Here is a 15,365-nt window from a genome sequence, read left to right as displayed (position 1 = left end):
TTGGTTGCGAAAACCCTGTTTATCGATCCTTTTCCAACGATTTAAATGGCGGATCAATCAATAAATCACAAAGCACGCCACGCCACTGAATAAGATTGCTTCATCATACATTTTAACTCATTTTATGAGATTGCTACCGATTGCTTCATTCTTTTGTAATTCATGAATTTCAACGACCTGTATTTTGACTTGTACAAAAACCTTGGATGAAGGAAAGTACATTTGTTAAAAAAATGAAAATGAAAAAAGCTCCTCTTTAAGATACTGTTTTGGTTAGGTCCGTACCATATTCCGTTGACTTCAACGTCTCTACAACAGTAACTAAAAAAGGTATTTTGATACATAACAACATTAATGACATCGAAAAAATGCTCAGAATATTATGATAAAAACTTACCCATTTTCACAAGTTCCTGTCTTTTCAATGCTGCATGGGTACATGTCATTGCTATAATCTTGGCTTCTTTGACAAGTAAGTATTTACTCCGATCTAAACCACTTCTAAGCAGTTCAAAGGCTCTAAATTCGTCTAACTGTTGGAATATCTTCTCTATGTACCTAAAACAACCTTCAGCAATTTCTAAATCCTCTTCAACGCTGCGGCCTTTGAATAATGGTTTGGGCGCATTGTCAAAGAAGCAGTGGAATGGAAATTCATCGCTAATGAGTTTCAATGGAACCGGCTGAAACACAAAAAATAAACTCATCAGAATCACTGAACAAAAAAAAAAAAACTGGTGACACTATCTGAAGCTCCACATTTTAAGAGCTATGAAGAGGTTCATAAAAAACCTGCGGTTGATATATCAACAAAATTCTTTAAAATTAGGCCTGGTAAATTTTAAAAACAGTAGTTTACATTTTTATGATTAATAAAATCAACTTTACGATAAGGCGTTTCGGAATCTTGAACAAAAATATAAGTAAATGTTATTAGCAATATTATTTATGATTCTTGTTTCTATTTTTTTCGGCACGAGTCTCCTCAGTCTTCTATAATGAGCAATAAAGACAGACTACGCTAAAAATTGTGGGTACTTACTTTGCCATCAGCTGGTTTCACAATGGCTAGATAGCGTTCCCAACGTGCCAGGACATGATAAAGGAAGAAATGGGCTGATGTCTCACAAGTGTACGCCACATCTCCAGTGACATCCAGGCTTTCTTGCAATCTTTGCACATCATCTAGAAGATCCAACCGTTTTGCTAGGACGAAGTTTACACGTCCATATCTAAGAGAGAAAGAAAAATGAATAAGAATACATTATTATTTCATTGAAATATCTGAAGATTGCACTAAGACTTTGAAACTACTGTAGGTATAACCAAGGATGCAAAAAGTTCTGGGCCATCCCTGAAATTTAACAGGTCTCTTCCTATTTTTAATCAAACCTAGCAATCAGTTCCCCCTGAAAGAAATAAAAATTCCCAGAAAATTGTTCTTCCCTATCTAAAACATCATAGAAAATGAAGTTTTGAACAAATCTGACAGGGCACTTAGTTTTTTATCGAATTTTACGGGGTTTCCCTATTTCACTTGATTTAAGCATTAGTGAGATAATTGCTTGGTTAGAATATCTACGCCCCTGGATATAAATTCTAGATTATTCTCAGTAATTTAATTTTTTAGATGCTGAAATTAAAGTTAATATTAGAGGTTAAAGATATGGAGATTCAGGATATTTCTGGAATGATAAAAGTATTTTCGTCATTTATTGCAAGTAGAAAATTACTATCACTTGCAGTTGAGGAGAATTTTACGCTAATAAGGTTGAAAGTGTAATATTAACTATAATGGTACAAAGTGCTCTCATCTTTCAAATTTATAATCATTAAATACAATTTTCAAAACTGCAAAATTTTCATACCTGCTAAAATCTTTTTCAGTCTCCAGTGCCTCCTCACCATGACCAAGACGGAGGAGATGCCGCTCATCAATATCCAGGGCAATGATCTTCTCAAACAACTGATTCAATGCTTGATTAGAATGCGTAACAATTAAAGTCCTCTGATTTGGAAAGTTATGGTATATATTAGAAATAATCTGCACAGCAACATCTGTTTTTCCTGTACCGGGAGGTCCCACGACAAGTGTTAAACCAGGTTGCATGCCGGATCTTATGGCTTCAACTTGAGTCGGTGTGAACAGAATTGAGTTCCTATGAAAATAAGAGTTGGATATCAGTCTTTGAGGTTGATAGAACAGATCTTCCATCTACTGCAAAATATTTTTTATTTTGAGGGCCTTGATCATTCTTAAACAGAATCTTATTCTGAAGGAAATTGCCCATCTGAGCCTAAAAAAGCTCATTCTCCCAAAAAATTTCTGTGAAAAATTTTGAGTTGACACTTTTCTTGGGAAAAAGATTTTGGATAAAACTCAGATAATTGTGAAAAGAATCAGAAAAGTAATCAGAAATTGATAAATTTTCATTTTCTTTCCTTAAAATGATGATTCAGTGGCTAAAGTTGATAAATGCAAATCTCCAATTGCAACATTACGATCGTAGCTCATGTTTCATTTTTTTGAAAAAAACTGATTAACATTTTTTCTTGAGGTCTTCTGTGAAGTTTCTTCACTTATTCAAAAATATTAACAAAAAGGATAAATTTAAAGGATATACTTTAGTTAGTTTTCTCTGAAGTAAAACAAAAAAACATTGTCAGTGATTTCAAAGCGCTCCAAAATAGATACAGATTTGTTGACTTCAGCATCACTGTGCAATTGTTAGCACATTTAATTCTTAACAGGAATAATTAATTGATTATATCTTAGGGTTGCATTTTCTTCAAAACTATGATGATTATTATGAAACTATACCAGTATAAGTAGGTCCAGCCCATAAATTGTTAAGTAGATCAATAATTAGGAGGCACCATGCAAACACTGAGAGTAAGTTGCAAGGAGATCATGCATTGCAAGCTTTGAGCCATTAATAAATGAATGATCATGACTAATGTTGTATTAGCAGAGCCATTTTAGCTTGTTTCAATGATAGGATGACACCCTATAAGTTATTATTTGATACCTTCTGTAGACACTTAAAAGGTTTTGATCTTCGTGAGAATAACATCTATAATGAGATGATAAGATGGGCTACTAACTTTTTGGGAGCATTAAAAAGATACGGGCCACGGTTTGGAATTATATGTGGTTCAACAATGATAGCCTTCTCCTCCATCTCTTCATCGCTAGACTCATCTTCACTATCATCACTGTCAGCGTCACGTTTCTTTTTTCGAGCAAGAACATCGGTGAAAGTCAACCTAGAGAACATTCATAATTTTTAAAGAAGAAAAAATTTGATAAAAAGATGAAAAGATACATAATTTGCATAGAAATCAAAATATGACTGTCTGCAAGAAAAAGAACTTTAGTCCACAGAGGTAAAATTTTCGATGGAACAATTTTAATCATGGAGGAGAGAAAAATCAGATTCAGCAGAGGATTCTCTTGTGTTCATGAGAGGAAGTAGCAAGCAGTTAAGGTCATTTTTGTGCTAATTGAGAGCGTAACACTACATAATAATCTGGCAATTTAGCATCCTAAACATGGAAAATTAGAAGTTTAAATAGTTTTCTTCTTAAGGCAACTTTTTTTGAACTGCTAATATCAAACCATGACTCAGGATTGACATTTATGGGCGATTCCTAACTAAAAATGTTCGTAGAATACTCCTTAATTAACAATGGCTTAATTGGGATGTTTTGGGTGTTCTCTCTTTCCACGAATGGTCATAGATACCAATGATTTTGAGATCTGCATATTTGCAGTAAATAAAATAGATCCTTTCAAATTAAGTAATAGATACTCAACATGACTAAAAATTATCAATGACTAAAAATCCAGCGAAAGTGATGTGCTATTTTCTTTCATCAAGTACCCTTGAGTACCCATTCTAATACAATTAAATATTTCTGATCTGCTCTGCACATAAATGAGTGGAAGAATTCTGCTACATTTTTAGGAAAAACTTTTTCTCCTAAAAAAAAAATTGAAAAAAATGTAAATTAAGCACAGGGTTTTTCTCATTTTAAGCAAGTGCCTAAAAATTAAAATTAAATTAGAGCTTCTATGCAAAGATTGATGAAACAATTTTAAAATTTAAAAAAAATAAGTTTTGAAAATTACTTATTCTAAACTGAATTATGCCCTTCAATTTTTTTCTTAATGAACTGACGTATTTTTAAAAAATAAAGAAACTATCAAACAAAAATTGAGAGTAATGGGTGTAAAAATAAGTATTAAGTACCTGAACGGAGGAACTAATTTCTTTGGATCATTAACATTTGTTTTGATTTGATAATTAGGAAAACTTGCTCTGAGATGGTCCATATTCAGAAATGTGTCATTAAAATCCATGGTGGCAACTTCGAATGGCAATCTGTAAAAATTGCAAGAAATTTTATTGCTCAAGGTAAAAAAAAAAAACTAATGAGATTATATTACTTCAACTTTTTATACAGATGAAATACATTTTTTGGAGGAAATTCCTTAATTTCCTTCCCTATCCACTGTTTTCATTCCCCTAATAACAGTGGCATCAGCTACTTGCTGCTTCCAGGATTCATTTGGCTTTCAGCTATTACCTGCTAACGCAGGCCTCCTTGTAGACCTCTGTCCCAGTTGCATCAGTGGCAGTAGCGAGGCGTGAATGATCGATTATCGATATTTCTCTGTTTGAAGTTGTGGTAAAGGATCGATTATTAAGGTGTTCGTTGCGAACACCCTGTTTATTGATCCTTTTCTATTGTTGTTGATGGAAGATCAATCAATATATCGTAAAGCAAGCCATGCCACTGATCAGTGGCTGAAGTGAAGACATCATGGGTAAAATACCTTGATGATGTCATTGAAGGATGTGCTTCAAAGATTTAAGAATTGAGAAATTACGATTAAATAGTAAAATCGCTTGTACAAAATTTGAAAATGAATAACTTCCAATCTTCTCCTAAAATAAAATTTACAAAATATACTTACTTGAAGTACTGAGCTGCTCCTGGATCTCCATATCCCAGGATGATATCATGCAGCCACTCAGGAACAACACATTCCGTGTTCATCAACTCGCGAATTGTTTCTAATACAGCTTTGAAGTTGTTTTCTTTCGGTTTCCGACGGATAATAATGTTGAAAGTTTCATACACATCCTGAACAATGAACAGAAAAATGGATTATGGTATAGAACATGGGAAGATGAGGTAAAATACGAGAAATAAGTCAAATATCGGTAACATAATGTACAGTGGTTGCATTGGCAATCAAAAGAGTGTAGCAAGTAAAATAAAATTGATGTGAAATGACGTCAAAAATTTTGTGGCTAGTTTTTAGCCTGTATGTAATTATATCAATTTCAGCATAGGTCACGGACGGTCTTCCTTAGATACCACAATATGTTTTTCAGTGTGTAAGAAATTATAGCATTTTTTTAATATAAATAATATTACTCCTTTTATGGCCTTCAAAATACATTAAATTACGATCCAAAAAAAATGTTGTCAAGAGAAGAAACTTCTCATTTCATATCAATGCCCCAGAGCCAAAAGGTGCCCAAATCACATTGTTGGAAAAATCGAGTACTTGGTGTTTTAAAACCTCCATTAACGGAGTGAAAAATTTGGCAGTCTTATCTGATGCCCGTTAACAGATACAGAATTTCAAATATTGCGATTCACATTGGGATCGATGGGGCCGACCCGCAGTTTTCCTCTGATATCTCGAAATGACTAAAACGGAGTTGATGACCTTTTTGCTCCAGGGTGCTGATATGAAGACTTGAGGGGAAAAAAGGATTTTTTTTTAAAAATTTCTATTACCTCATGACCTGCTGAGACATTTTCCATGTCTTGGTAGTATTGATTAGCATCTAACATCACACGGAATGTTCTATTATCACCGGGTAACTCTGGCCGTGGTTCTGGTCCTTCCTCAATCACACGGCCATTTGCATCCAACATGCCTTCCATTTCACAACCTCTCAAATAGATTAAACCAGTTTGTTCAACTATTTGTCCGTTTGGATCAATTTTGGTTCCTATTCAAAGAGAGAATATAAAGACTTAGTTAGAGGTAAAGTAGTATGGTGTTTCCATGACTTAAATAAAATTGGAAGCTTAAGTTTAAACACATTCATTACCTTCACACCTTCATTACAATGACAATGTGCATGAAAAAAGAACAAAAAAAAAATTAATCTGGAACTTCTTAATAATGGCATGAATTAAAATTCGCCATAAAATTACATCAAAATCAAACAAAGTGAGAGAGACAGCTATGATTTAGTTCTAAAATTGTACAATAATAGAAATGAAAATTCAAGAGTGGTTAAAACGATCTACAAAATAAATTTAAAATTAGATTCAAATATTACAGAAAAAAGGCGTTTAGCGCAATAAAAGTTTATAGTATGGATCGAATCGTAAAACTCTACAAACCTATGGGAAGTGGTGGTCGCACTGTTAGAAGGAAACAGACATCATGTTTCCTTAAATTTTCCCATTCACCTTTGACATCTCTCCTGACGTTGAGATTGACAGTTACGTCAGCACGTACTCTGGATGGTTGCTTTTCACCTGAAGAAGAAGAGTACAAATTTTAATTATTGAATATCAGTAAGATAATATGTTCACCTCTTACACATTGAATGGGTTTTTGTTGCTAAAATAAAAGGAGAGAGAGCGATAAGAGAGGAGCATACCATGCTTGCCAATTGAGGGTACATACATAATTTGATTACTTAGGTATCTTCATAATTTAGATCAAATGAGAGAGAAAGAAAGATCTCATCAATTTACAAGTCAAATGCAAACTCATTAAGTCATGTCAGAGTTGATTCATACAATTTTATGATCAAATACATAAAAATGTTTGATGCCATATAAAATATAGAGGGAGTTTTTTAATTTTGTGTTAACATTTCTTAAAATTTTGTGATTAATAATTGAGGTTTCTATAGTTAGCAGATTCATTTTTAAAGTTTACTCACCGATATTGGGCTTTGCAACCTCAACAACACAAAATCGAACGATAGGTTGAGCCATGCGAGCCCAACCTCCAAAGAATGTTGAGCCATCTTCAGCTTTCCTAGATTGGAAAGTAAAGTACAGTATTAGTAGATTGCATTAAAATTAGTTAAAATTCCTTTCAGTCTTCAACATTTTTTTGTGGTCCATCATGTTGTAACCAATAAAAGGAAAAGCTATTTCTATGAATTCAATGAGTTTTCGAGAGCCTTAAGATAAAAATTATTTAAAAAACTCAAGTAAACACCTTCTATGGATCTGCAGTTCAATGGTGACTAGAGAAACGTACACAGTAAGAAACACCTAGTTTACCATTCAACAATTCTACGTATTTTTACAAACTTTACGCAACAATGTACTTTTAACGCAGGAAAAACCAACTAATTCCGGTTTATGAATTTTTTCATAATTTTTAAATAATAAACAAAGAAGCTTCTCTAGAATTGTCACAGAAGAGCATTTGTTGGTTTTATTCAAAAAAAAAAGAAGAAAAGAAAAGAAAGCAGAAGAATGAGAGAAAATCTTGAAACGCAGCAATCAAGATTCATATTTTTTTAATTTCACCACTAATTTATGAATTCAAAGAAGGAATTAGCAAACACTGACTGAAGATATACATTTCGGAAAAAAGTGACATAACTTACCATGGACTTAATTTTGTAACCGCATCTTCAACGTCTTGACGGATTTCATCTGAACACAAAAAAAAATGACAAATAATTAAATGAAAATACACCTCAAGGATTCAAGACACCAATCTCATAATGAGGTACTTGCAAAATTCAATGACAAAGGAAACGTTCTAAAAGAGAATCATTTATTATATCAACAGATCACATGTTCTCACTACTCTTTTTAACTAGCCCCTATAGTTTGGACAGTTTTCATTTTTTTTACAATCAATTCAAAAGACATAAAAAACAGAGGATAATATTACAATCTCTATGAGTTTTGAAGTTTAAGGTTTATTGATTTACAGGAAAATAATATAAACATTTGACTGTATGCTTTTGTTGGGTACTTCTCATGAATAATTCTTCTTTAAAATTATATCCGAGAATTATGAGCTTCATAAAAATGTCTCCGTGTTGCTCTATGCTATCACTGAACTGAATAGCATCCCTTAATTTAGGCTGTGTATCGGAAACATTTGAAAAGTTTACTTTCAAGAGAGTTTGTATCACATTGCAATAAGAATCTTATCTCTTTTGAGAAGATTTTTGTATTTTTAATCGATTCTGACAGACACAACAAAATGGAGGAAAATAAAAAAATAAAACTTACATGTTGATTCAAGCCGGAACAAATTGAAATTTCTCAATAAATAATCATGCAAAGTAAGGAACTGTAGGTTAAGTTTAGGGAGTGCAAGACATCCTTCTCCAGAGAAATATTCTGTTGGCACAACGCTCTCATTCCAAGTGATTTCTTCAGTTGGATAAAGTGGCATTGAATTCAGATCCTCCAATTGTGACACTCGTCTTTCATGACGAGAGATCTGCAAAGCAAAATGCAAAAAATAGTAAATATTTGAAAAATGAAAAGGAGATGTCAGTTCCTTCTGGACTGAAGTGTTGCGATAACAGTTCATGCCCAGAGGAGAAAAAAATAGCTTGTGACAATACAAAGTAACCCAAGCGGCTGAGAATTTTAGTAACTATGGCACTCTAAGCGTACCAATTTCTAATTAAATTCTTTGATTCCTCTCTCTCGAGGGAGAATCTGACAAACCCCTCTTTCAACATTTGGAGAGGATAGGTTTTAAAACTTTTCCTGTACCCAAGAAAAAGTATGAGTGGATTGATTTAATTCCATTGTGAAACATTTCCAGGAGAGGATTAAACCAAGTACATTAACCTCTTTTTTAAACTTGGGCAAATGAATATCTGAGTTTCCTGGTCATAACTTTTCAAATACAAAGTTTGCTACGCATGAATTCAGCTAACTTATTATCAGTTATTTTTTTATATGAGTATGATTTAGTTTTCTAGAAAAATGCACTTAGAAGATACACCAGAAAGACAAAAAACACTCATTTTTCTTTTTAAATTATATCAAACAGAAACTTTTATGTATGGAGACGATACCTAATACTGATGTTTCTTTTCCATTCCTTCAAATTTATAAAGGAAGATTTTTGCAAAAATATAATATCACACATTTTTTTAAAAAAAAAAAAATACTAGGCGAAAAATATTAAGAAAACTTACCAACAACTCAAGGAGAAATTGCTTATCTAAACGGTACCAATTTTCAAGAGCCGATCGTTCCGCTGGAGGAAGTAAATACAAATATCTTGCGATTGCTTGAAGTTGCGGCTCACTGAATCAGAGGAAAAAGCAATTAATCAAATATTGAAAAAAGAAAGAATAAAAACGAGAGATGACAGAAATGATTATGGGTAAAATTATGATCATATCATACATGAGTGTGTAGGGAATCGAATTTTTTTGTTTAATCAGTGTTACATTAAATAATTCCTATGATGCATTGAATATACTGAGAACTAACTTCAATAAAAGGTAGAGTGAATTTCTAGGGAGAATTTTCTGAAGAAATTTTCATGGTGCATTCTTGATAGCCTTTATTTTTGAGTACTACTTTCATACATCCTTGACTTAAATTCATGATGCATGATGCTTGTGGAACCCAGAGAATGCAAATTGCTAACAGGAAAAAGAGCAGATGAAAAATCCCTCTTCATAGTTATATTATGATGTTAGACTTACCTGAGGGGTCCAAAATGTTTTATAAGATCTTCTCTAGTGTCTACACGGGCGACATTGGATAGGGAGAAACTACGTAGTTCGGGAAATTTCACAAAAGCAGCTCTCTGAAAGAAATCAAAAGAGAATAGGTAAGAAAATGAATAAAAGAGGTTTTATTTGCTGAATAAAGTAAAATATAGTTTGAATCAACATACTTTATTCTCAATTCATTGTTTTCAGAATTATACAGATTTAACTCCTTGTAATCACTGGACGCAGAAAAGGTGAGGCTATTTATTTGGTAGTTTCTCACACACTTGAGCTGCAGAAAAAACAAGCCCATCATTATTACTGAAAACCAACTTGTTACGGAGAGATAGTGTTTTTTCTTCTTTTTGGACATCAAAAATGCTTTTAGGCAAGTCTGCTGAAGATACTCCAGGAAATTTAAGTGCTTGGTGTCTCATAAATCAAAATCATTTTAAAGAGATTAACAATTTTAAAAAGAGAAAGAAAGGAGAAGGGAAAATTAGAGATTGGGAAAATTACACGAGATTCATACAATGAGATCTCTAAAAATAGAAAAAAATACATTTTTTTTTCTTCATACAAAGAAACTTAACAAAAAGCACGACTTATAAAAGAAATAATAAAATGAAATGAATAAATAAAATAAAGAGATAGATAATCATAATGATGAAATATTGATGATAAAAAATTGAAATTATTAGGGATAATGAGAAAACCGTTGACTTACCTGTAGGGAAACTATATTCGAATAATGAATTTGAGTCATGTCATGGTCGGTAAGAGGATCGCCCGTTTCATCACTGATTTCAAATCTCGCATAAAATTTCAAGATTTTCAACAACTGAAACAAATAGATACATTTTATGGATAGAATTAAAAATGGAAAAAAATAATGATGCACTAGAAGAGAGAAAATAAAATATAAAAATATATAAATAAAAATGTGTGGAAAATTATGCTCAAGGAGGTCTGATGCATGGAAATGTGATATAACATCTTTGTAATTTCAAGAAGAACAAGATATAAAAAATACACCATTTAACGGTAACGCATTCAATGTTGTTAATAATAACGCCTTGATATGATACAACTATTCGTACTCTATGAACACGCGTGTTGCATGTGAAAAAATGGAAGGCGCTCTGGCCACTTTCGTCCATGAAGCAGTGACACGCAGCAGCATGTGGCGCGCCGTTAAGAATACGACGCAAGATCGAATGATCCGATAAAAACTGAGGCAAGAGGACAAGTAACGATGTTTTTACTTCATTTCCACACATCAAGATATTATATCCCACCGCCAAACAGAATCGTGACAGCGTGACAGCACTGCTCGCATGCGCCCGCATGCCATGGGCAGAGCAGCAGAGCGCCTTCAATTTTTAGTATGCAACACGGATGTCCATAGAGCACGAATAGTCGCATCGAGGTGTTATTGCCAATGTCATCGTCCTAGTCTCGGTTATCAATGCAGAATCGTTAGGTAAGGGTTGAAACGACATGTATGAACCCCCGAGCATTGTCAAATTTCCTCCAACTAAAGATTTCCTGGAAGATGTGTTAACTCTTAATTTATCAGTCTTCAGAGAATTTTCTACGCAATTTAATCTAATGCTTTTGATGAAAATTTTAAGGAAAATGATTTCCAACCGCACGAAATCTAGGATCTCGTCATTACTTACTTTCGTCGGATTAACCCAAGTAGCATTAAAAATCGCTATTTATCGCGACCACTGCTACTTGGGAAACAGATGAAACAGACGAAATTTCGTCGCTTGAGCGCAAAAATTCGTGGTTTTCGATATGCGCCCTCAAGTGCTCGGGGGTGACAAAATAAGTCGATACGCGATCAAAATTCGGTACTTGCATAAACGAAATACAATCATAAGTATCCGTTCGCGGTCACACTTGAACAAACCGCAATATCATTATTAATTGTCAGGGAAATAATTGATTTTGTATCTATACTGCTTCGGGGGTCTTTTTTTCCACCCCTCGTGCTAAACGAGCAAGTGCCTATTGTTAACCTTGGAAGCCAAATAAAGAGCTGAGGCACTCGTGGTATCGAGTTCATCGCGCCCCGTATAATCCGCGCGCCCGTGCTCTCTCGTTTTATTAGCGAGGAAGTATTAAATGCAGCTTACACTCTCCTCTTCTGATTTTACCCCTTTGTTTTGTCTCGAGCTTCCGATACCCACTTATGCAGTCGACGACCATCATCCCCGACAACCCGATTAAAGTCTACTGCACGTCGCCGATTTTCGTTGGAAACTTCCCCTTTTTTGCACGATGCGTTGAAGGGTGAATACGCGATTATGGGAAAAGTAGGGTCGTCACTTTGATTTTTAGCGCACTGAAAGAAAACCACATCGGATCTAGAGTCCAGACTCTAAAAAACATCGACAAGAAAAAGTTCTCATGATTCTATCAGAATCTAGCTTAAATAAAAAACCAAGCCTCTTAATTAAAGCGGATTTCGTTTTGATTCAAGCAAAACTCCGATTGAATCAAGAGTATTTTTTCTTGTCAATGTTTCCAAGAGTCTGGACTCTAGATCCAATGTGTTTCTTTTTCCAGGGCGTCTTCAAAAACTACACATAGAGCGAAATGAATGTTGAAATTGTGACCGTTTATGCTCCTCTCTAAGTTTGTTGCGTTTGCAGTAAAATTGAAGGCGTGCTTCAAGTGAGAACAAGAACATCGATAGATTCCTAAGTTGGTCCCAGCGAGGAATAGAGCTTAATCTAGTAGCATTTCATTTTGCATACCCAGGGACATTGAAGGCAAACTTGAAGTAAACGATATTTACCGATCGGCCGGCACACACAAGTATAGAAATCGAACTAATACCACGTTTTTTGAGTGGATGACTATTCGTGCTCCTCTGAAGGTATGTTGCCTATCCGGCGAAATTGAAGGCAAACTAAAATTATACTAGTTCTACCAATAAGTCACACATTGTCCTCCAGCGAAGCATACAGCAAGATAACGTCCGACATTTCCCGAATAGATAATAGTTTCCGCTGACTCAGACTACTCAGAGACTTTAACGCAGAGTAGAAAAGCTGGAGGGGCCGAAACACGTGTATACAAATATTTTGACCTCCAAGATAATAAAATTGCATATCCACAAAATGAAGGAGAACACGGTGTTCTTATCATCCCAACTATTCGGTTCATTAAACCCAAACGTTTGGTTCGCAGAACTGAACTTAGGACGTTAAAAGAACTGATGAAAGAAGTTTGGTTACACGAATAAAAAAATGGGTTTTATTCTAAAGAGTGAAACGAATAAATAAATTGGTTCTAATCTAAAGAGTGAAGGGTCAACGCACTAATTTTGACGAAACAAGGGAAGAAGCGGAGAATTTTTGCGAAAATTACTTCGTAAGTGTTGAATTTGTACAACATTAATGCGACCACTTTAATTTTTTAAAAGATACCTATACTACGAGCACGCTATTTTTTGTTAAAAATTACTGCCAACGCGCAATGTAGTAGTACTCATAGTGCGTCGGCTGAATCCTTAATTGCTCGAAACTGCGGAGGCCGGAGAACTTTCTGCACCCCTGTTTTCGAATGGGCAACTATTTGAGCTCTCCTGTGGGTTTGTTGCCTAATCGGCGGAATTGAAGGCGAACTTTAAGTGGACGAAACCCACCAATAAAACACGCATTGTCTACTGGTTCCAGGAAAGCATGTGTTTAAAGTCAAATACTGCGCAACTTACATTGCGACGTTATGAGCCACCGCTCACGTTTTATATCTCGAGAGGAAAATTAACCAACAGTTTCAATTGAAATTCCTTTGAATTTTCTTCTTTTAATCTAACAAAATCGCACATAATTACAAGGAAAGTGCAATCGAATAATTGTCACACAGGAAGATTTTTCCAGTTGCTTTCCCGTGACAGGAATTGAACATGCGGTGAACCGAACACGAAGTCAGAAAAGGAGAGAGATGAAAAAGAGTAGGGAGCGGGGGGCGGAAAAGTTAAGATTCGATAACAATGAAATTGCTCGGATGGATAAGGAAGAGCCGACAACGACCGATGCGATGATGGGACCGGTCGAACTACCTTCATTCCAGGTTCCTTAAATGGTGCAACTTTGAGGATACTGGTCTGCGGTCGGGACATGAATCCTCACGCAGAATTGAGCCGACCGCGGAAGATACGAGGAATAAGTTGAGATGACGGCCGGTGGGACTCGGCTCTTTTTGTGGTTGTACTCAACGCTAGAGTACCTATATTAAGAGAGTATAGCCACTGGGTCTCATGGAGAGGCTTAGGACCCAAAAATGGCGGTGCTTTTTTTGGTTTTTGATGATGGGAGGGGGGTCATTGCCAACTTTTGACGGTTATCACCAACCGCACTTGCTGCCAACCTTACTACATCTAAGATCATTTTTCTCAAAAATTGCACACGATTAGCCTTAAAAATATGTAAAAAAAGTCGCAATAGTGCATTTGGGTAAAGTTCTCGTTACGATAAGCAAAGACAACTACATTTTGAATCATTTTGCATTACATTAACTTTATGGCGTCCGCCATTTTTGGGTCCTAAGGGCTCCATTCAGCCTAAGATGGCTGAGCCAATCAGAGGTGGTAACTCCAGTGGCCATACTCTCTCAATATAGGTACTCTACTCAACGCGCTTCGAGAGGGTATTGGACTTTCTCTGCCTTTCCACGGTTTTTGGGATTCCAGGGTGTCTACCAAAACAAGCTGGCCAAAAATCAGTACTTTTACAGTACTTTTTCAGTACATTCTCAAGAAATTCAGTACCTCCCCCAGTAAGAAAATTCCGTACTTTTCAGTACCTCCATTTGACGATATTCGAAAAATTTCAAAAATTTGAAATTGCGACAAAAATGACAACAAATTTTAAAAAAATCCGGACCTTTTTGCGGAATTTCCGCACTTTTCCATTACTTCCGGACCGCCTTAAAAAAAATCAGTAATATTTCCGGACTTGTAGACACCCTGGATACAAAATTTCATAACCTTTCAAGGTTTATGGACTTCCAGCTAATGAGAATATCCTACAATACAAACATTAAAATCATACGGCTAAAATTATAAGCAATGTTTGAACCACACTTAAGGCTATAGTTTTGAGATATCTCCACATGACACTACTCAGCATGAATTTTTGCACCACGGAGCCTTCTTTTAGAATTTATGATTCAGCCCAAAAAATCGTGGCAAATTAAAATTTGCACATAATGTAGTGTTGTCAAGTGAGCACGCAAATGAAATGATAGGATGAAAGCACCATATAAGTCCTGTAATATTCGCCAACACCGCGATGCCTGCGGTATTTACGAATTTTTTAAAGGCGTGATACAACTATTCGACTTCAAGAAGGTGAAATTGCATATCCACGAAATGAAGGTGAACGTGAACTCTTTACCGCTGATTCAGAGACTTTAACGCAGAGTAGAAAAGTTGGATGAGGCGAAATACGCGATACAAATATTGCGACTTCCAAGAGGATAAAATTGCATATCCACTTAATGAAGGAGAACATGGTGTTCTATATCAACTATTCGGTTCGTCAAACCCAATTTTCAGTTCGTGCAACTGAACTTATGAGATTAAAA

General features: G+C 35.0%; 1 protein-coding gene across 1 annotated transcript in view; it reads right to left on the bottom strand.

The window, feature by feature from the left end:
* Positions 1 to 15,365, bottom strand: part of LOC109033440 (RNA helicase aquarius) — a 50,348-nt gene that overhangs the window by 4,984 nt on the left and 29,999 nt on the right. The window contains exons 7-20 of the mRNA XM_019046054.2: positions 10,489 to 10,602; positions 9,753 to 9,856; positions 9,234 to 9,345; positions 8,308 to 8,521; positions 7,668 to 7,716; positions 6,987 to 7,084; positions 6,436 to 6,573; positions 5,818 to 6,035; positions 4,982 to 5,151; positions 4,254 to 4,385; positions 3,106 to 3,267; positions 1,869 to 2,159; positions 1,043 to 1,232; positions 398 to 683 (exon numbers count right to left, since the gene is read on the bottom strand). Coding sequence (XP_018901599.2) covers positions 398 to 683; positions 1,043 to 1,232; positions 1,869 to 2,159; positions 3,106 to 3,267; positions 4,254 to 4,385; positions 4,982 to 5,151; positions 5,818 to 6,035; positions 6,436 to 6,573; positions 6,987 to 7,084; positions 7,668 to 7,716; positions 8,308 to 8,521; positions 9,234 to 9,345; positions 9,753 to 9,856; positions 10,489 to 10,602 — 2,278 coding nt within the window. The remainder of the gene's footprint in view (positions 1 to 397; positions 684 to 1,042; positions 1,233 to 1,868; positions 2,160 to 3,105; positions 3,268 to 4,253; positions 4,386 to 4,981; positions 5,152 to 5,817; positions 6,036 to 6,435; positions 6,574 to 6,986; positions 7,085 to 7,667; positions 7,717 to 8,307; positions 8,522 to 9,233; positions 9,346 to 9,752; positions 9,857 to 10,488; positions 10,603 to 15,365) is intronic.

The sequence above is a fragment of the Bemisia tabaci genome, chromosome 4, assembly GCF_918797505.1.
Source record: "Bemisia tabaci chromosome 4, PGI_BMITA_v3".
Taxonomy (NCBI): domain Eukaryota; kingdom Metazoa; phylum Arthropoda; class Insecta; order Hemiptera; family Aleyrodidae; genus Bemisia; species Bemisia tabaci.
This window is presented reverse-complemented; position numbering and strand designations above follow the sequence as displayed.